The following is a 20,193-nucleotide window of genomic DNA, read 5'->3' on the forward strand; positions in this document are numbered from 1 at the left end:
CCTTTCTTCTCCAAGACCACCATGCAGAGGCAGGACTTTTCATGTGGTGAGGAATGAGACTCGTGCTTCAAGTCATGTCTCTGACAAATAAGCCTTTCCCTGCTTTCCCTCCCCCCCAATTTCTCTTCCTGTTATTTTTCAGCTCTCCTCAAGTTTTGCTTTGCAAAGCAAGGTCAGGTTAGGCTGTGAGAGCATCAGTCCCACTCCTGAAGGCATTAGGGATGTTTGGGGCAAGGCTTTGCTCAAGGCCCATATGCAGAAGGGGATCGGACAAAGGGGAATTGCTTCAGACTGAGAGAGGTTAGGTTTAGATTAGATATTAGGAAAAGATTCTTCCCTGTGAGGGTGGTAAAGCACTGGAACAGGTTGCCCAGAGAAGCTGTGGTTGCTCATCCCTAGAAGTGTTCAAGGCCAGGTTGGATGGTGCTTTTAGCAACTTGATCTAGTGGAAGATGTCCCTGCCCATGGCAGAGGGGCTGGAACTAGATGATTTTTAAGGTTGCTTCATGGTTTCTTTTCCAGGCAGCTCTTAGGGAATGACCTATAAGAGAGGTGCTATGCCTTGGTATGTGGGATTAGGGTCAGCTAATGAGTATTGCTCAGGGTGCCGATGGCTTCCTGCCCACCCAAGCCCCATCAACAGCCATGTCTGAATACCAGCACCCAGGCTCTGTGCAGTAGCCATCTGTGCTTGAAGGAAAACATCAAGCACTCCTGCAGAAAGAGATGAAATAATATTTGATCAGTTATGGAGGGAAGAAGGAAGTCCTGGGGCCCTTAGTTCTCTTCTTGCCAAGCTAACCAGCCTTGTTTTCCTGGGAGACATGCTCTGTAAAAACATGGGCTCAGTGTTTGGACAGATCCTTCCAGTGTGTTCTCTGAGGCAGAAATATCCAATGATAGGAAAAGTCTTGTTTGCCCTAATTTAGCTGGTCTGTCCTTGGGACTTTGAGAAACAGCTCACCATGGAAAGGGTGCTTCGTCAGGGAATATGTGTGGGCTTCAGCAAGCATGATTGTTTTTGCTGGGCTATGCTATCCAGAGATGAAGGAAACATTTGGTTCCTCTGGGGAAATGTCTGTTTTAATCACTGGCTTCTCTATGGGAAAGAGCCTGGTGCAGGGTGGGCTGATGCAGAAGGGTGGGTGTCACCCATGGTGGGGTAAGGATTACTGCTGGGCACGGTGGGGCTCCTCATCTCTCCTCAGTTTTGCTTGCTTCAGGTGTAAGAAGACACCCGAGAACAAGGCAGGGGGGTTGGAATTAGGTGACCTTTAAGGTTCCTTCTTACTCAAACCATTCTAAGATTCTATAAGCTGTCATGTATATGGACATCATCATATGGACATGGTGCTGTAGGAGCACCCATGCTGAGGGCAAGTGCCATTCTTTCCCTCACAAAGCAAACCAAAGTTGATCCTTTCCATCCTGAACCCATCCCAAACCTGCCACAGTGTGGACATTTGTGGCTCAGCCCTGCCCAGGTGAGACTCTCCCCGCCCCAGGGGCAGACCCAGGCATGACCTAGGTGTGTTTAGGGCTTGCCCCGCCTCACCTGGCGTGGCCGCAGGACGGGCAGCGGAGCTGATAGCAGCCGTGGGAGACTCCGGCTGGAGGCAGGGCAGGGAATATGCTGCCGGGCTGAGCCGCAGGAGTCGGCATGGAGCAGCAAGGGATGGACGTGGTAACTATTGGGGCTCCTCTTTCCACCCTTACTGTGCAGCAGTGGGTTCTGTCTCCTCTGTACCTGACCTGGGTGAAAGATTTGCTGCTTGGTTTTCTGCTGCTGCTTCGTAGCTTGAGGCTGTTCTCTCCATGGAATGCCAGGAGGAATTCATCCCGGCAGTGAGGTGCACGCTCTCATCGCTGCTCTTGCTCTGCCTGGAGACCACACGGGCACTGCTTTTCTGCCCCAAAGCAGGGGCTGAGGGGCTCCCAGTGCCTCCTTTCATTCCTCCTCACTCTGAGATGAGCTGCAGTTGTGCCTCTTAATTTAACAAAACGTAGAGTTGCCTTTTTTTTTTTTTTTTTTTTTTTTTTTTTTTTTTTTTTTTCCTGGGAGAAGCCGGTGGGTTAATGAGTAGATGGTATCTGCAGCGTTCTCTCGTCAGCGTGCCCGGAGTGCCTGAGCTTGGCTCCAGCAATCCCACGGCAGGGCAGAGGGCAGTGCTGATTAAACATTTACCCACCGGAGCTCCCTTGGGAATCAAGATAAAGAATTGAGTAAACCAGAATTCCAGGAGGGAAACAGGCTCTTGGTTTCTCTTGGCTATCCTGTCTGCCACATCCTTAATGGGGTTTCTCTTCCTGTGTGGATTCGTTTTAGAAAAGCAGCTTCAGAAAACTAAGGAGAATTAATTCTATTTAGTTAATTAAAGGATAAGAGCTCAAGAGTGGCCTTATTGCAGCCTTTCAGTACCTGAAGGGGCTACAAGGGAGCTGGAGAGAGACTTTTGTCAAGGACCTGGAGTGACAGGACAAGGAGGAATGGCTTCAAACTGACACAGGGCAGGGTAAGATTAGATATTAGGGAGAAATTCTTCCCTGTGAGGGTGGTGACACCCTGGCACAGGTTGCCTAGAGAAGTTGTGGATGCTCTACCTCTGGAAGTGTTCAAGGCCAAGTTGGATAGGGCTTGGAGCAACCTGGTCTAGTAATAGGTGTCCCCGCCATGGCAGAGGATTGGAACAAATTGATCTCTAAGGTCCCTTCCAATCCAAACCATTCTGTGATTCCATAATTCAGATTCCTTTTGGTTAGACCTTGATAACAGCACAAACCTACTGCTGCTGCTCCTCCTAAAAGGTACCCTTATCATAGGCTTAAGCTGAGCTTTATTTTGCTTCCTAGACTGATCTTAATGTTAGAAGAGCATTTTATTTATAGGCAGAAAATATGGGAAGTTTAGCTGCCCCTTGACTCTGTAATGCTGCTGTCCCCTGACTCCTTAATGCTCACAGCTTTCCGGCCAGTGGAAGTTTGTTTCCTTTTCACCCTCTCCCTCTCTCATCTTGCGTGAGCTTTTGCCAAATGTAGTATTAGTCACAGTCAATTATTTGGCCAGATGTAGCTAAAATACACATTGTGAGCACTTGGCAAGCCCTCCCTGCACTGGTGGGACACCAAGACTGAGATTTCTCGTGTCCTGCCTGTGACCTACTCAGCACTGTGTTTAAGCTGAGCATCTCCCTGGGCCAGGTTAAGGTGTGTGGGTTGGAGAGTTGCTTGGATGGGTTTGTGGTTTGAAACAGTCCCAGCTCTGATGGAAAATCATCCCTGCAGAGACCAGGAGAACTCATTGCACCTTGGAGGGTCTGGCTAAGCTCAGCCCTGTGCCAGGAAACAACATTTGCAGGAGATTTCTGGAGAGGGATGGATTGTCCAGCTGGGTGTGGGTGTGCAGGAGGTGGCCATGGTGTGCAATTTAACCCTACCCTGTGAATATCCCAACAGGCTGCAGTCTGGGGGAACTATATTCCAGTGAGGGGCACTGAGAGTACATTAAGCACAGATTATCTTCCACTTAATTAAGCCAATCATTTGAAGCTGCCATTTAAAGGCAAGAGGAACAATAATTTGAGGGAGGAAAAGGGAAGCTTGTATCCATCCCTCTTTAATTAAACTTAATGCCAAGCTCATGACTGTCACAGACAGTGCCAGGGACAGGCCTGACCAAAAACCCCGTGTGTCATGAGACCACCTTGCCTAGGGCACGTTGAGACATGTAGGTACTTTTTCTTTCCTCTTCTCTTTGTCTCTGAGGGCACTGATGAGGAACTGTGTGCTACAGTAAAGAAAATCAGAGGTAAACAGCATTGAACTCTTCAACTGTTGCTGCAGCACGTGCAAAAGCTTGGTGCAATTGCATTTAGGGCACCTAGCTGCTTTATTTCCTGTCTGGCATCGCTGGAGGGATCAGGTACATGTGGGAGTATTTTTCTTCCAAAATCTGATTCATCCTCTCTATGCTTCTGAAAGCTCCCATTCCCATCGGCTCGCCCCTAGATTAGCCTGTCTGAGCAGCTCACACAGCATCAAGATGCTGACCACTAATATGAAATATAATTGGAGCAATTCAAACTTCTCCCCCAAGGGTTGGTTCTTTACATCATGCACTACCCTGTGAAAGTAATAAAGTCAGTGAAAGGAGTTATTCAAGAGAAATTGTCAGTGTTTAATAAATCGTGCAATTAAATGCAATAAAACCTCAGTATGCTATTCATCTGTTCTGTCTTAACACTCAAGGCTGGGGCTTTTTTCAGAATAACGAAGTTCTGTCCTAGATAATTTTTTCCAATTTCCTCATTAGGCAGGTTCTCGTGAAGCCTTACAGTTCTCTGCACTGAACTAAGCTGCCAGAGCAGTGCACCTAATATAATCATGGCATATAAAAAGTTATAGAGCAGTTCAAGGACTTAAGTAGCTCATAAATTTTTCTTCATATTTTCTCCCTAGTTCAGTTCAGGGCTGAATTTAAGCCACAACACTGCAGGCAAAAATTGTGGTCCTCTTTCTCCAGCATGGGATCGTGAGACACCAGGGGAATGAAGGCCTGAAACAAAATGTTCTTTAAGTGCTCTTTTGAACTGCACTGTCACTGATTAGTTCTCCTCAAAATCATATATTACCTGGGGTCTAGTGTGGGAGAGGAATTGAGTATTGTAGCCAGTATTCATCACCTGCACTGGGAGATGCTTTTGCTGTCATTGTGTGCTACTGGTTGGGTGGTATGTCCTCTCCTTCCTGGATAGGAATAAAGGCAAGGGAAGAAGCATCCAAAGAGCCTTGGGGAACTGAGTTGAACCAGCACTGGGGAGGAAGAACATTTTGTCCCAGGGGTCATTTGGAGCCTGCCAAGGAGGATGTTTGGTGCTTCTCTTTCCATGCTGGAGTTTTCTAAAGAAGGCAGGGCATGGAATGGGGATCTCTGAAGCAGCAGTGACCTCTCCTGTTTTGTGCTTGTGTACTAAATATAAAGTGGAGCTTTCCTACTCAGCAGGTGCATAAACAGTATAGCAGCACCTCTGCCAGGAAGCTAAACATTAAATTTAGTGTTTGCCAGGTCTTCCTGAGGGAGATTCTCCATCACTGGGTGACACTGAGGAGAAGCAGGCATTTCCTCTGTCCTGCTGGCTTTGCTGAGTTGTGTTTCCATGCTCTGCTCCTGTGTTTTCCTCCTGTCTCAGTTCTTTTGCCTTAATAAGAAGTGATTTGTGAGCCTTTGGAGGATCCTCTGAAAGAGCTAATTCTCCTCTACTGCTTTTAAATTTTCACCAGGATTGGCACATCCTTGGTGACCAGGGTGTAGTCTGCAGTTTATTTCTGTCTGAAGCCATCATGATTGTATAAATTGCCTGTTGCCACGTCTGTAAGCAGATGTTTTGTGCTCTCCTCTTTCCCCTCACCCAGGAATGTGTGACTGATTTCAAAGCTCTCCGAGCAAAATTTCAAAATGACTCTGACTTGGCTAACAAGCTGGTGCAGCCACTCAAGAAGCCTTCCACTGAGATCACATCCAAGCTGGGCTCTGGTGGGAATGCTGTGTCCAACCCTCTGCCCCTGAGTAAGAGAGATGTGAAAATAATAAAACCTGCCCATCCTACCTCCCAGCCTTCTATGCTCACTCAACATAGCCCCTTGCCATTGCCTCAAGCCAAGCTGGGACACAACAAAGAACAGGAGGGCAACATCTCAGGGAAAAGGCTGAGTTCTCCCCAGAACAGTTCTGAAAAGCCTCTGTTGTCATGTAGTTCTGACCAGCAAGGATCAGGCCAAACAGCTCCAGTGGACCCTCAGCCCCCAAACTCTTTCCACCACGTCCTACAGATCTGGGAAGAGACTTTATCCTGCAATGAGAAAGCAAGTGCAACACTCCCAATGCAACGGGCAGCAAACTTAGACATGTACCCTTGTCCAGAGCAGAGGGCGACACGTGCTCCTGTTGCATGGGACAGTGACAGGATGCGACCCTCTGGAAGCAAGGCTGTGCTGGACTGGCGCGCCCAAAAGAAGAATGCTCTGCGTGGTAGTGGGACAGCTCTTCCCCAGGCTCCCAGAGGACACAGAAGTTCTGATGGGGCAGGTGCTGAGGGCATGGTGGCAACTGCATTCTGCCAGGCAGGTTATCGTCCACCAGGAGAGAAACCTCAGCACCAGAAAGGTACAGTAAGGTATATTCTTAACACTGAGCATATATATAGAGAGAGACTATTTACAAAGGCATGTAGCAACAGGACAAGGGGGAATGACTTCAAACTGAAAAGAAGTAGGTGTAGATTAAATATTAGGAAAAGATTCTTTCCTGTGAGGGTGGTGAGGCCCTGGCACAGGTGCCACAGAAGCTGTGGCTGCCCCATCCCTGAAAGTGTTCAAGGCCAGGTTGGATGGAGCTCTGAGCAACCTGGTCTAGTGGAAGGTGTCCCTGCCTATAGCAGGGAGTTGGAGTGCAATGATCTTTAAGATCCCTTCCACCCCAGGCCATTGTATGAATATGAGCATGTACGTGTTCTGGAAGTACAGGGTACAGCAGCTGGAGAGAAAAGTCAGGACCTTCAAACAAGAGGCCAGATTGGTCCATTGGAATGTTTTTTCTTTCTCTGGAGATCCTGGAGATAAGAAATGGGTCCCAAACTGCTGCTGAACTTTGTAAGGTGAGGGTCTCCATCTCCACCAATTTTTTTAGAACTCACTTAAGGAAATTGCCCACATTATGAGAATAGGATGAAGAGTGAGGACAGGAGAGTATCTTCAGTTTTGGTCTGCTTTGGCTTTTTGCAGTCACAAGGTAAATGTGACTGCTCTTCAGTTTCACACAGATATAGGAAGGCTTGGCTCATCTGCAAAGACAGTTTAATTCTAATTAAAATGGCTTAAACCTGAATCCCCCCCTCTACACCCTCTCAGCTGTGCAAAAGGTCATTTTTAAGCCTGGAGAACATATTTCTTAGAGAAACTGGTGCTAGGAAACTCAAATGCTGCAAAGGTGCCCTTGCTAATGTCACATTGGGTGACAGGGCACTGAAAAGCTTAAGTCTTTGTTTACCCTGGAAAGCCACCTTGCTTGGACTGAATGCTGAAAACAACCACGCCACTAAATCCTGGTGGATTAAGCTGTTATCAGTACAGAAAACTGGGCTAGTATTTTATAATCCAGAGGAAGGGAGCTGTCGAGAGCTGAGACCCCAACATGGTTCACTTTGTAAAAAATCTGTAAAAATGGACATTTCCGTTTACTTTGTTATTCTGGTAACATGGTAAGAGACCTGCTGTGTAATGGGGATGCTGAAATTGGGAGGAAGCAAAGCTGGTTAGAAATGTGAGTACAACTAATGATCCCACGTGGATTTTTGCTGAAATGAGGGCTAATTGATGCCTGTCCTTGTGCTTCTCTGGAGCAGAATTGGAGCCTCCCTTGTGCCAGCCCAGAGCAGGAAAATGGTCTTACAGCCCCAGGAACAAGTGGCCAAGAATTAAACCTCTCCCTTCAGCTGAATCCCTGGGTCCTGCCCCTGGAAAGCCTCCAAGACCCCCAAAGTTTGACCTCAATGCTTTCCGAAGCAATCTGCCTTTGGTCCACAGAGGAAATGAAACAAGTAAGAGATCTCTGGTCTTTCTCTCCAAACTTGTTCTGTAGAAAATGAATAATAATTTGCAGTTTATTGACATCTATTAGGCCATGATTCCAAGCCCACAGAAAAAAGACATTGTTACTTGTTTATAACTTCTTCCTCAAACATTAACAATAGCCCAGCAGTTTCAGTGGGGCTGATTTTTGCTCTTGATCTGGAAGAGGGATCTGGTTTTCCAAGCTGGACGCCATCCCACATGCAGAAACCCGCTTCCCTCCCAAGTGCAGCGTGTTGTGAGTGGTTTACAGCTGGCTGTAAAGCAGCAGCAGCTGCCTACGAGCTGAGCTGATCTTTATCACTCCTCTTCAATGGGAAATGCCTTGACTCTGGAGCACAACTGTGGGAAGGCACAATAAAATTGTTAGAAAATAGTCTGCTAATCCCCCCCTCTTCTGTTTTAAATACAACAGAGGGCAATGTTGCTAAGTGTTCCAACATCAAGAAATGCAAAAGTTCAGTTTCCCATAATAAAACTCTATTGATGTTGTATAATAGAATATTTTGGACCACTTATTAAGCTGCTAAGTGGTGTTTCTTTATAGATACAGGCTTAATTATAGCCAGATTTTTAGACACAACTTTTGCTGAATTCAAAGGGAGCTCCTTTTGTAAGAAGGGCTCTGCTAAACTCTCTTTGGCTTTAATATGCCAGTGCTTCTTGGTGTGCCCTGGCTGTGATAAGAATAAGAGGGAAAGAGAGTTTTTCACTGAAACTCTTTTCTAACCTACTTGCCATTTCTAAGTATATGAATTTGATGGAGGGAACTAGTTCCATTTATGTGTCGTCATCTCCATGCCCTCTCCATATTGCTCGGTTATCAATCTCTAGAAAGCTTGGGGTTGTTGCCTGGAAACACGAAATAATGATATATTAACATAGCCACATCCCCAGTTTCTGCTGGCAATCTTATTTCACGCCTGCCTTTGTGTGCAGTGTGCTGCCTGAGGAAGGGCAGTCCCTGTCACACCTCCCGTGGCTGCAGCTGGTGTTCTGTGGGAGAGCAAGATTGCCTTCAAACACTAATCCTCTGTGTGTTTGTGTGCAGCTGCTGGTGAAGAGGATTACTTGAGCCCCAAAAGGTGAGCCTGTGGGGAGGCAATGTGTGGCTTGTAGGTGACAGGAGCGTCCCCATCTCACGATCTGAAGTATCCGAGTTCAGTCCGGAGACAACGTCTGACTCCCAGAGGCAGCAACTTGCTCCAGGGTTTGTTCAAGTAAATGAAAGTGTTCAGGGCCAAATTGGATTGGGCCCTGAGCAACCTGGTCTAGTGGAAGGTGTCCCTGCTTATGGGTGTAGGATTGGAACTAGATAATCTTTAACTAGATCTTCTAGCCCAAACCATTCTGTGATTCTGTGTTTCTATGGTTATAAAAACTGGCTGGGATGCCCTTCTCCTAAAGGAAAAAGCTTCATCCCTATTTTTTCTTTTGGGCTGTTAAAGCCACATGGAGAACCATATCTATGTGTCTTTAGGTCTGGTTTAGCTAGTGGAAAAGAAAATGCTGCCAGTGCTTTGGTTGCAAAGTCATCAACCCCCACATGTTTTTTGCTTCCTGTTTTCCATGTACTCAAGTTCGGTGTTTTTAGAAAAGTGATGCTTTTGAGAACTGTTGCTGAAACAAAGCCCTGGTGTAACCAGCAGGTGTTTGGATTTTCTTTGCCAGCAGTGAAGGAGTTTGCTCTCCTGCATGATTCTGTGGTCCTATGTTTGTGCAGTCAGCACAACCAGGGTACAGGAGTCACTGCCCTCCCTCACCATGCCCAGCACTCCAGATGCTGAAGTGAGATTTTTATTGAGTGGTGGTCCAAATCGCTGGAGTTTGTGTGAAATGGCTCAAAAACCTTACAGACACCACTTTTGTGTGCTTGGGGATCCTGACTTTTTCTGGTGTGTCTCTGACTTGTCCTGAGTGATTGTGTAGTGGTCCTGGTTTTGTGCAACAAGAACAGGAAAAGTGGAGGAAAATATTCATATACGTGTTTTATCTTGGCTGTGAAGAAGGAAAATGGAACAGCTGAACCAAAGCGAAGGGAGGGGAATTCTTAAAATTCTTTCTGTGTCCAAACAACTCCTGCAGCTACCAACACAGCAAGTTGTTCTTGACATCATGAGGTGTTCCTGCCAGCATTGGCTGGTGTTAACTTTTAACCTGTACTTGTCAGAAGAGAACTGGTCAAATAGGAACCAGCTCCAAAACTGTCGTGCCCCACAAGGAAGCTGATCTAGTAGTGCATTGCAGAAAAATTAGCTGTCTTGCCCCAGCACTTGTGATATGGTCTTTACAATAGGTCATTTGTTAAATATTAACTGTATGATAACTGGGGAAATGAATTAAATAACTCCAGCATAAAAGAAAAATCCCAGTGGTTTGGGGACGGAAATTCCCCTCATCGAAGCCTCACCTGGAATGAAGTCTGGTCTCTTACAGACCCTGATGTACTACCTTGGGTTGACTAATCTTGAGCTGTAATTGCTTGTTTGGGGATAAACACTCTGCCTTCACTGATGCTAGTTGGGGATCCTTCAGCCCAGCTGCATTTCAGGTCTGGTGTGGCACTGTGGTTTATATAAAGGGCTGTCTGATGTCCAGCCAAGTTCCCAAACCAGGATGTGGTTTGTTCCAGAGGTTGGGCTAGGGAAGTGAACGGTTAGGGGTTTTCCTGGTCTCCTCTTCATCAAACGATGGCACTGGGGACAAAATATCTGCTTGCAGTGTTGATGCAATATGTATGTGTGTGTGTGTCCCTCTCAGTGGGACCTACATGTCCCAAACTTGCTGTGGAACCAGAAAGATGGCCAGCACTGCCCCCAGGCTGCAGGGCACTGCCCCCAGGCTGCAGGGCACTGCCCCCAGGCTGCAGGCTGCAGGAATTCCTCAGGTTCTGGTTTACACTTAATCTTTACTCTGAGTTGTGACAGTTGGGTGATTCCAGGAAAGCTGGACACTCCCCAGGGTTTTTAATATAGTCTTTCAGTTAAAAGAAGGAAGTTCTTGCTAGAATTCTTCCTGGTGCTCTTTTCCCACCATACCCTGTCTCTCAGGTGTGTTACAAGCTGTGTCTTGTGCATTTGCTGCTTCCTGGTACATTCCTGAGATGCCAGAACTCTGCCACTGTGGGTAGGGAGGAAGACTTCGCGATTTGCCTGGGTAATTCAGGAATGCTTGGCTTTCTCTCTGTGGCTATTCCCAAATGACAATAAAGTGAATTTCTGGATGAAGAAAGGAGAATGAGGAGGTGGGAACTGGGCCGGGGAACTCAATACTTGAGGCTGTGTGGTGCTGGAGCCGTGATGCCTTGTCTCCTCCTATGGCTGGCACATGCCACTTGCTGTGTTGGCATGGAGTGACTGGCTTGATAAGCTCAGGAGCAGGACCTTTAAACATACCTTCTGATATCTCTGCTTTCCCCTTTCTGTTTCCTTCCACGAGAAGCAGCGTGCTGAACAGTGCAACTGGGTTGTTACCAATTTCAAAGTACCTGAGTAGGCTTGAAAAAATGCTGTGCTCCTATTTCCTTGGATTTCTTTTGTTCTGTTTCTGCTTGAGGGAGTGCTGTAGGCAGAAGACTATAATCCTAGTATGATGTCTCCTGATGTGCCTTGAGCCCTATAAACACAGCCGGTCCTCCCAGAGGAAAAGCAATGGGAGTGTGGAGTTGGGGGGAAGGTTCAGCTGAGCCCTGCATCTGGCACAGGTCTCCTTTCCCTCTAAGGAATTCCTAATTTCACTTTGCTTTTTTTGTAGGCTCAGTATCAAAGTACTTGAATTCCTTGTCCTTAAGAGGAATATTTTTTTTCATTCTTCTAAAAGAGACAGAAAAAAAAAAATCTCTTCTCTTTTTCATCTTCTCAGTGCTCAACTTCAAGAGCAGAATAATTATGAAGAAACCCCAGTGTACCTGAATCAGGCTGGGGACACCACAACCTTGTGTGTCATTGAAGGTACTTTACAAGGTAAAACTGTTAGGTGAATCGTGCAATCTCGTATAAGGCATTTAAAAAGGAAATAACAGGGTTCTTCAAGTTGAGAAAAGCAGCTGCACATTGTTCTGGGTGACCAAGGATGATTCTCCGTACTCTGTGCACTGACAATGTGTGAGGAGTGGGGCACAGACAAAACAGAAATTAGTATTTTGGTGGTGAAATAATGCTTATAGTAAAACAGCAGTGGGGAAAATCGTGATATACTACCCATGTAGAAAAGAAGGAAAAAAAGATACTGAGACAAACCTCGGCATCTTCTTGGGAACAGAAGGATATAGGGAACATTTCCATCTCTGTCAATGTTTTTTCCCAGTATAATTTTCTCCATCAAAGGGATCACTGCTCTGCTTTTGCATTTTTCAAGGTTGCCTCTTTTTGGGAGGTTAGTTTCTGCCATACACATTGTTCTTCTCTCCTCTTGGAACAGGAGCCAAACAATTTCCTTGGGGGATCCTGTCAGCCCTCTTGGGCTTTTGTATGGAAACTGTGGCCTGCCAAGCTTGGTGCTGCAGTTCTCTACATGCAAATAAATGCTTAATAGCAAATAGGACCCTGGCCAGTAGGACGTGGTGAATGTCCCATGGTGCATGTGTGCCTGAATGCTGAGCATCCCAACTGAAGTTGAGTTTTGCAACTAAAAGTGCTGTGACTTTAATGCAGACTAAAAAGTAATATGTGTTCATAAATATCTTTTCTAGTACCTAAGGCAGAGCCTCAGGAGCACAAGGTAAGTGTTATCACAGCCAGTTTTGATCTCACAGTCTTGACTGCACCATACTTTCCTGCCTTGAAAATTTTCAATATCTGTATTTCTTACGTGAAATACAAGAGTTTCTTTGTGTGTTGTCTGTGAAGACTCTCAAAAAATAAATAAGAAATTGCAGAGGGGACACAAAGACTAATGAGATTCCCAAAGATACTAGTGGGAAGAGTCCCTTCAATTCCTCTGCATATATGTAAGGAAGTGGTAACACCATGTGGATCTTGGTGGTAGACCAAGTAAGTATCACACACTGATAGCAAGATCATGAATTCTTGGAGGGAAGATCTACTAAATTATTCTGGAAGTTCCTGCCACAGGCGAGCTGGTGCTGGTAATCCCTCTGTGAAGGTGTAAAAGCAGAACTGAACCTGCTTGCTTGGTATGGCAGAAGGCTTAGAGTTTTGGCTCAGAAGCAATGAGCAAGTGTTGAGGGCATGACTGTACAGGTTTTCATCACCTGCTGCAGGGATATCTCTGCTGCAAACTACAACTTTTCATTTTACCTTGGCTGCAAAGGGGTGGCAGTTCACCTTGGCACTGGTGATATCCTGCAGGAAATGCAGGACTGTGCATTGCACAGGGCAGGAGTTGCTGCAGCTATTCCTAGAGCAAACCTGCATGGCTGCATGGCCGAGCTCACAGCAGGTAGCTGGGCTGAGAGAACACATCACCTCATGCCAGGAGATGATCATGTACTGGGTATCAGTTCTGGCCCTGCTAAAAGAGAGAAAACTTTGAAAGTTTCAAACTCCACTGTCAAATCCTGACTTGCAAAGCAAGTTTCCCCTTGCCCAGGAAACAGCACAGGTTTCCAAATGCACTTATCTGTGTGTGATTTGCAGGGAGGTTCTCTGGCTTGGCTGTAGTCTCATTTTATGGTAGGTTGGGAAATCTTTACTTAATTAAAAAAACTTGCTCCTCTTCTGTAAGGTCTCCCGTCTGTAATAGCTTTCATGCTGACCAGTAGCTTCACTGGCCCCATCCCTTGCACTATTATATTATCTCTGTATACCTTGTCAATATGTATGTACCCTATCCTGCAAAGTAGAGGAAATATCCTTGACTGATGACTATTCCAAATGTAAAATGCTTCTGAGCTTTCTAAAGAAATATTTCTTTAAATACTACATGACAGTTTAGGCCTTGTATAAAAGCTTGACTGCTGAGAAAATCATAGTGGCTGAAGACTTTCCTCTTCTTTATTCTAGAAACAGAAGATTTTTCCCTTTGCCAAATCCAGGTAATTTCCTTTCCATTCTCTCAAGTTCTTTTAGCCCCACAACTAACTCAGGTTAAAAATTGAATATTGTAACAATCAGTAAATAGAAAGAAATTTCATATATTTCATGACCAGGACAAAGGAGGCAATGATGCTTTTCTGTGTCAGCACTCAGGTTTCTAAGCATATCTGGAGGGGAGATTTTCTTTTGTCCTCTGGGACACAAGAAAATACATAGTCTTTTCCTACTGTAACCTAAAGTCTTTCAGCATAAGCAGGGAGAGTTATGAGGCTCTCAAACTGGGATGCCTGGTTCCAGGTCCAAGGCTCTGTGGGAAAGGTGAGGTCTACACTGAATTTCATTCTGTGAATGTTGTGCTTCAGATTTCTTGCAGTGTATAATTATTGACACTGTCTGAAGGCTGGTTTTTTGTTTGTTTGTTTCAGGTTTTGTTTTTGTTTGGTTTTGAGTTTTGTTTGGTTTTTGGTTTTGTTCCTTTTTTTAATGGGGATTTTAGAGTCACTTCAGTGGGAAAATTTGATGCTGGGCAATAAAAAGGTATCAAGTTCTGCATACTGTTGCTGTATTTTCTTCCCTAAATCTTTAGTGAGAGGCATATCTTGTGGGCTAGCTGCCACCACTGGCAAATGGATCTAACTTGTCCATTCCTGCTATGAGGAAACAATCTGATTAGTTTATTTCCCTTCCAAGAATGATTGCTATTATCCCTGACTATCTGCCGACTTAGGTTTGGATTTGTCCTTCCTTTTAGTTCTGGTGGTCTTTTGGGCACCTACCTCATTCAGAGGGAAAATGAGCTGCTTATTTGGGCACTGTCAGAATGCAATGTATTTGTGACTTTGCTAAATGTCCTGAGATCTTTCTCATTTCTGAAAATTTCAGTCCTGAAAGAGCTACAATAGAGGATGAAAAAGAGGGGAAACCAAGTCATGAAAGAGAGAAACTGGAAGTGATGAAAATTTTCAAGGTATTGTAATTCTTGAGATTAATTTTAATATTTATTATGGGATGTTTCTTTTCCTCTTATTCTCCCTGTCTTCAGGTAATAGTTGAAACTTGAGCTCTTAATCATATGGGAGTTTTTTCCCTTCTCTTTTGCCTGATCATCCCTCAGCTGCTTCTGCCTAAAAAGCAGGTAGTACTGCCAGGCAGCACCTATGTCTACCACAGATCCCTGATGGAAAATGGCATGAAATTGTTTTAAGTCCACAAAAACTTAGATTCTTGTGTGTGTATATATATATATATATATATTTATGTGTGTGTGTAAATTATGTTAACTTATATTAGAAAACTGTTTCTAAAGACTGTATGGACCAAACCAAATGTTTGATTTTAGACAGGTGGAAGTGAATACATGTCTCCCAGTAGTCAAACCAAGGAAGATGGCAGAGATGGGATGAAGGTCCTGCAAGGGAGGCAGGATGTGACCAGTACCCTGCCTGCAAACTACCCGATCCTACAAGGTCTGTCAAAAGACAGAGCAGAGCTCTGTGAGTATCTCATTGCGCTGTTGAGTGTTTCCTCAGTCCCATCTGTTGCCCAAATGTCTCTTCCATGTGGGAAATAATAATGTTAAATTTGGATGCAACTCTTGAACCAATTTAGTTAAACCAGGGCAAAAGGTTGCATGAGCATTTGTATTCTGGTCTGAATCATTTATTTTGGCTTTGCAAATAGCTTCCTAAGTTGGTTAACCATCTGCGTAACTCAAACCAAGGTGTTTGTTTTTTCAGCAGATTGCCCTTATCCAAGAGAGCTGAAATCCATCTCCTCTGCTTCTCATAATTTATTGAGTCTCAGAAAAGGGTTTGGCTAAGGCTTGTGGTAGAAACAACATGAGCAGGATGAGAGCCTGAAGGCTCCCTCTGTCCCTTAGTAGGATGGATGATGATTCCTTGCTCCATCTTCTCGTGGTGCCAGGCTGACTTTCGCCTCCTTCTGTCACGATACTCTGAGATAGTGACTGGAGCTGGTGATATGCACCTTAGCTGCACAATTAAACAAAATCAAGTCTCTTCTATAAACACTGTTTTGCAGCTTCAGGTACAAACGTTCATGGGCTCTATTCTGCAGAGCCTTACTCCTGCCTCTGCAAGCCATTAGTGTGATATGGCAGCATTTTAAAGATGAAAGAGAGCAAAGTAACTCTGTTGGGCTCTGTGGACAGACCAGGAGTGTGAAGGAGAAAGTGTAAATTGGCTGTGACTGTGGTTATTTTCATTGGTGTGGTTCTCGGGTATTATTTTTTTTTAATTTTAAATCACCTCATAATAATTTTCTGTTTTGGTTGGCGTCTGTTTTTGTAAGAAATCTTGCTGGTTTGCTTCACCTTTGAACAGCTGGAGGTGATTTCAGTTGGGATTTTTTTTTCAAAGTACTCATGGGGTATATTCCTGCTATTACTTCAACAGAGAGGTTGATTAGGAGAATTGTTGGGTCCCACTCCTGCCTCCTTTTCTTTTCATGGGATTTGAAAGTTTTGCAGAAGTTGTGGTCGGTAACTAGACCATATTGAAATGGTGCATGTTTTCAGTGAGATCTACTGCATGAATCGTAGAATGGTTTGAGTTGGAATGGACCTTGTAGATCATCTCATTCCAACTTCCTCCCACGGGCAGGGACACCTTCCACTAGACCAAGTTGCTCCAAGCCCCTTCCAACCTGACTGTGAACACTTCCCGTGTTCATTTTGAAAGAAATATCTGGCTGCATTTCTACATTACTCCAGCTCTCTTAAATCCGTTTTTAAGGAGTTAATATTGCTACTTAGCAGAGTTCTCCAGTAATAATCTTCTTCTAACCTCACAAGGTGCAACTCTCATGCTTAATTACATCCCTCAGTGAAATACATCTCTGGGATACTTATCCTCCTTGGCTTCTTTCTGGGATGTTGATTTACAGGTGTATTCCAATGGACTGGTACATTGTTTGGATCCATTCCACCAACCATGCTTTCCCTTCAGTCGTTTCTCCAAACATCCTTGAATAGTCTCTTGGGATGCTTTCGAGTGAGAAGGATTTGAGAATATCAATGGACATTTTAATTTTTTGTAAAATCTGTAATATTTTATGACTTTAAAATGTTTTAAAAGTAAATGTTTTAAAACCTTTTAAAATCCTTACCTTTTGTTTCTCCAAGTGAGTCGGAGCAGAGTCTTTCCTTGACTCCTGGAATGGAAAATATAAGTTGTGTTACCCTCAACAGTTGTCCATGTCCTGAGAGAAATTGCTCAGAAAAGCTGCTAAAGCAAAGGTCCTTTCTCATTTCCAGTGCACAGCATGGATGTTGGTGCTCCAAAGCTGGGGGCAGAAAGAACAGCCTTGAACCAAAACACTTGGCAGCCTCTGCAGGCACCAGAGGATATATATGATGACATTGAGGAATTGCAAGATGGACTGTGAGTATAGACCCGGGCTCTTCACAGTGCCTGTGTCTATGAAATGTCATTTAAAACCTCTGTGGCAGTAAATCCCCATATCATACTTCTGTCTTCTAGCAGCTACAGGTCAGATGCCTCAAGTTCCTTCACTTCAGACAGCTGTAAGTGCAGCACGTGGGGAAGCTCTAACAGGAGCTGCTTTCAATTTGGGCTGGTCCCTGGGAGATGTTGAGATTAACTTTCGGCATCTATAGTGTCTCATTCTGGCCTGGTTGCTCTAAATTCCGATTAACACTGGTGGGGAGTAATATACATGTCTAGCATGGAATTCATCCTTGAAGCCTCTGTAAGACTAAAATGTAAAAGGTCTGGGTGCAATTTGTCCAGCAAACCTCACCTCATCTCATTGCTACTGAGCGTGGTTTGTGATAATGGCGTGCCTCGGTTTAAAGTTTCAGGAAACACCTACGAGGAAACATATGAAGATGTTGAGATTGGAGGTGATAATCCAGCAAAACCAGAGTAAGTCACACTTTCTTAGCCTATATTTTGAAATACTGACCATACATCCTCGATCTCACACACCAGATACTGGCTGGAAGCCTTTTTTAATTAATTCAACTGCAGAAAAGTTGTTGTATGGGTGGATTTCTTTCCCCTCTTCCTTCTTCTTTCCCCTTTGGCTGACACTTAGGGAGCAAAAAGTAGTTACCAAATTTAAATCCCTAAGCAATGAGGGATTTCTTTTTTTCTCGTAGCACTCCTCATCCGTTGGAAGTACTGCCCTTACAGACCTCTCCTTGCATGAAACACACAGAAAAGTCTCGCTTGCCTTCTTTCGCTTAGAAGTGTTGCTCAGCTGTAGCTGAGAAACGACACATTTCTGTGTGTGCCAAAAAAAGGAATGCTCAAGGGACAAATTGTCCCCATAAAACAGGACAATTTGAGATCACACGAGGTTGCAAAAGCTGAAAAGAGCCTGACATGCTGTAACTAACTTGCAACCTTCTCTTTTTTATATGGTTTCTCAAGATATTTGCTTCCACGGGGTGTGTTATAAAACCAATGAGTTTTGCAGCCTCGGGTTTATACGTTGCTTGAGCTTCCCAAATGGATTAAGAGGTGAAACATGAAGTTAGTTGTGTTTTGTGTGGTTCCCTACCCTCATGCAGTAAAAAGTTTCCTTTGTAAGAAATAGAGACAGCCTTTGGGAAAGGCATATGGGCTGGGGATGTGGCACACTATTGCTTGGACTGCATCTGGTGTCTCTCTTCTAAGGAGCAGAGTGGGAGGAATAATAAGGTGTTGCTGTACATCTGCTTTTCCCTTACGGAAAAGCACACTGGCTTGCATCTGGATTCAAGTCTAGCTAAAGTGTAGATGTCAGAGAGGGGGGAAAAGGGGACAGCTGTAACCCAGGAGGTGACAGGGTAGTTAATAAAAGCAGAAGGTGTCATTTCTCTGCAAATTGTCCATGGGAGTTGTGTGATGGAGGTGTACAAGCTTCTCTGACCAGAGGGTAACATGTTCCCAGGTTGATCATTCATGTCCCCCACCAGCTGGGAAGTGCATCCATCCCTCTTCTTTACCCTTCTGCCCATGGGTGCGGAACAGTAGCAGAAATTAAACTATTGCTAATTCACAGAGGAGCAATGCATCTTCCTGGGCTTGCAAAGGAATTTCAAGACCATTTGGGACCAAATTCACAGGGTTCAGAGGTCAGGGTCTTAATCCCCAAACCAGCCTTTATGTAATCTTTCTCTTGATCCCACATGTGGGATTAAGTGTGCTGGTACATGTAAAGTATTTTTAATAGTACTTGTGCGTGGGTAATGTCCCCCATGGGAACATCTTGGTTGCTTCCAGATACCTTATTAGAAAATGGTTGTATAGCTTTGCAACCCCCTGTAAGTTTCAGAGAGGAGAGTGTGTCGTGGAATATCATTCTCAAGAGCATACATGACAGAAATGTGTGAGGGAGGGTAGCACAGGCAGATGCCCCTCGTGTCTCCTTTAATTGTCCCTGCATGCTTCTGGGTAATGCTTCCTTTTTGTCACAATTTTTACTCCAAATAAACTGGTAACACCCTATACTTGTTGGGTCAGAGGAGGAGAACTTCATTTAACGCAGAAAAGTTAAACCTAAGCAAAGATTTGAGCTCGGACTTTATAATTAGGCACCTTTTGCTGTGCTGGTGCCTATCCCAGTGAATCCATTATCCACATGAAGCTGTTAAGACTTAAAGCCTACTGCTGAGTTGAGATCCAAGGTCTGCTGACCTTCCTTTCCCTGCTTCAAGATCTCAGGGGCTAAAAGTATTGCAGCTCTCACATACTTCAGCACCTAGTGCCTCTTTTAATTTAAAATCTGTTTCCAGTTTGGACAGAACAGAAAAACAAAAGAGATTTGGAAACCTGTTTAAGATAGAAAAGTTGAAGCTGAATAATTTCAGGCTCAAGGAAAACCTAAGGTAAGGAAATGTTGGTGGTCCTACTCCTTCCCCCTTCAAACCTGAGCATTCTCCTTTGCAGTAATTTGAAAGCAGGAGGTCTAAGAGTAAGGAATGCAGCTTTATTGGGAAACTTATGCCAAAAGTGCTTCTATCAACTCATTAAGAGCTGCTGTCGGATGTGGCCAATGGTCCATCTGTGCAGCTTCTCTGAGGTCTCTGGCAGGATAAATCTACAGGAGCTAGTCCTACAGCAGCCTCCAGGTTTTCACAGGCTTTCTGCTGCCTTTGGTACCTTTTCTGATACCTCAGCATGACACAGGTACACAAGGGACTGTAGAAATGTGATTCCTGCTGCCTCAACCTGTGGGCCAGGATTAGGTACAGTCTTGCTGACGTGGCTTCTAAGGGTTGAAGTTTTTTATTCAAACTCGCATTTAGAGCCAAGCTGGCAACAGCATCTGCTGAAGTTTACTATTGAGTTGTTAGTCTTACAGGGTAGAGGATATTGTATAACTTCTTACAGTGCCCTTTTGGGTACTCTTACTTTAATATTCAACCCTGGATAAGATTCCAGGGAAATTGCCTTTTCCTCAAGTGTGCAGTAGCTGCCTGCAGAACCCATCCTCCACTGCTGCCAGCAAGTGCCTCACCCTGTGCACAGTGCCTGAAATGCTACTTTTTCTTTTTTCTTTGCAAATTCCAGGTTAAACCTTTCCTTTTTTATGTTAGGATGTTTTA

At 44.6% G+C, this 20,193-nt stretch overlaps 1 protein-coding gene across 7 annotated transcripts in view; it reads left to right on the plus strand.

The window, feature by feature from the left end:
* Positions 1 to 1,660: 1,660 nt before the first annotated feature.
* Positions 1,661 to 20,193, plus strand: part of FYB2 (FYN binding protein 2) — a 33,579-nt gene continuing 15,046 nt past the window's right edge. For 5 of the 7 annotated variants that reach the window (XR_003570679.1, XR_003570678.1, XM_027879064.1 and 2 more), the window contains exons 1-13: positions 1,661 to 1,684; positions 5,410 to 6,160; positions 7,398 to 7,592; positions 8,675 to 8,708; positions 11,485 to 11,585; positions 12,314 to 12,342; positions 13,587 to 13,618; positions 14,502 to 14,586; positions 14,959 to 15,112; positions 16,894 to 17,020; positions 17,120 to 17,163; positions 17,455 to 17,524; positions 19,390 to 19,473. Coding sequence is in view for 5 of the 7 variants with exons in the window: in XM_027879064.1 (XP_027734865.1) it covers positions 1,661 to 1,684; positions 5,410 to 6,160; positions 7,398 to 7,592; positions 8,675 to 8,708; positions 11,485 to 11,585; positions 12,314 to 12,342; positions 13,587 to 13,618; positions 14,502 to 14,586; positions 14,959 to 15,112; positions 16,894 to 17,020; positions 17,120 to 17,163; positions 17,455 to 17,524; positions 19,390 to 19,473 (1,730 nt within the window). In the remaining 2 variants the exon portion in view is untranslated. The remainder of the gene's footprint in view (positions 1,685 to 5,409; positions 6,161 to 7,397; positions 7,593 to 8,674; positions 8,709 to 11,484; positions 11,586 to 12,313; positions 12,343 to 13,586; positions 13,619 to 14,501; positions 14,587 to 14,958; positions 15,113 to 16,893; positions 17,021 to 17,119; positions 17,164 to 17,454; positions 17,525 to 19,389; positions 19,474 to 20,193) is intronic. The other 2 variants (XM_027879065.1, XM_027879068.1) reach the window with 2 other exon arrangements.

Source organism: Empidonax traillii, unplaced genomic scaffold (assembly GCF_003031625.1).
Source record: "Empidonax traillii isolate 1590-97213 ecotype Southwest subspecies unplaced genomic scaffold, ASM303162v1 scaffold50:size1795014, whole genome shotgun sequence".
Lineage (NCBI taxonomy): Eukaryota > Metazoa > Chordata > Aves > Passeriformes > Tyrannidae > Empidonax > Empidonax traillii.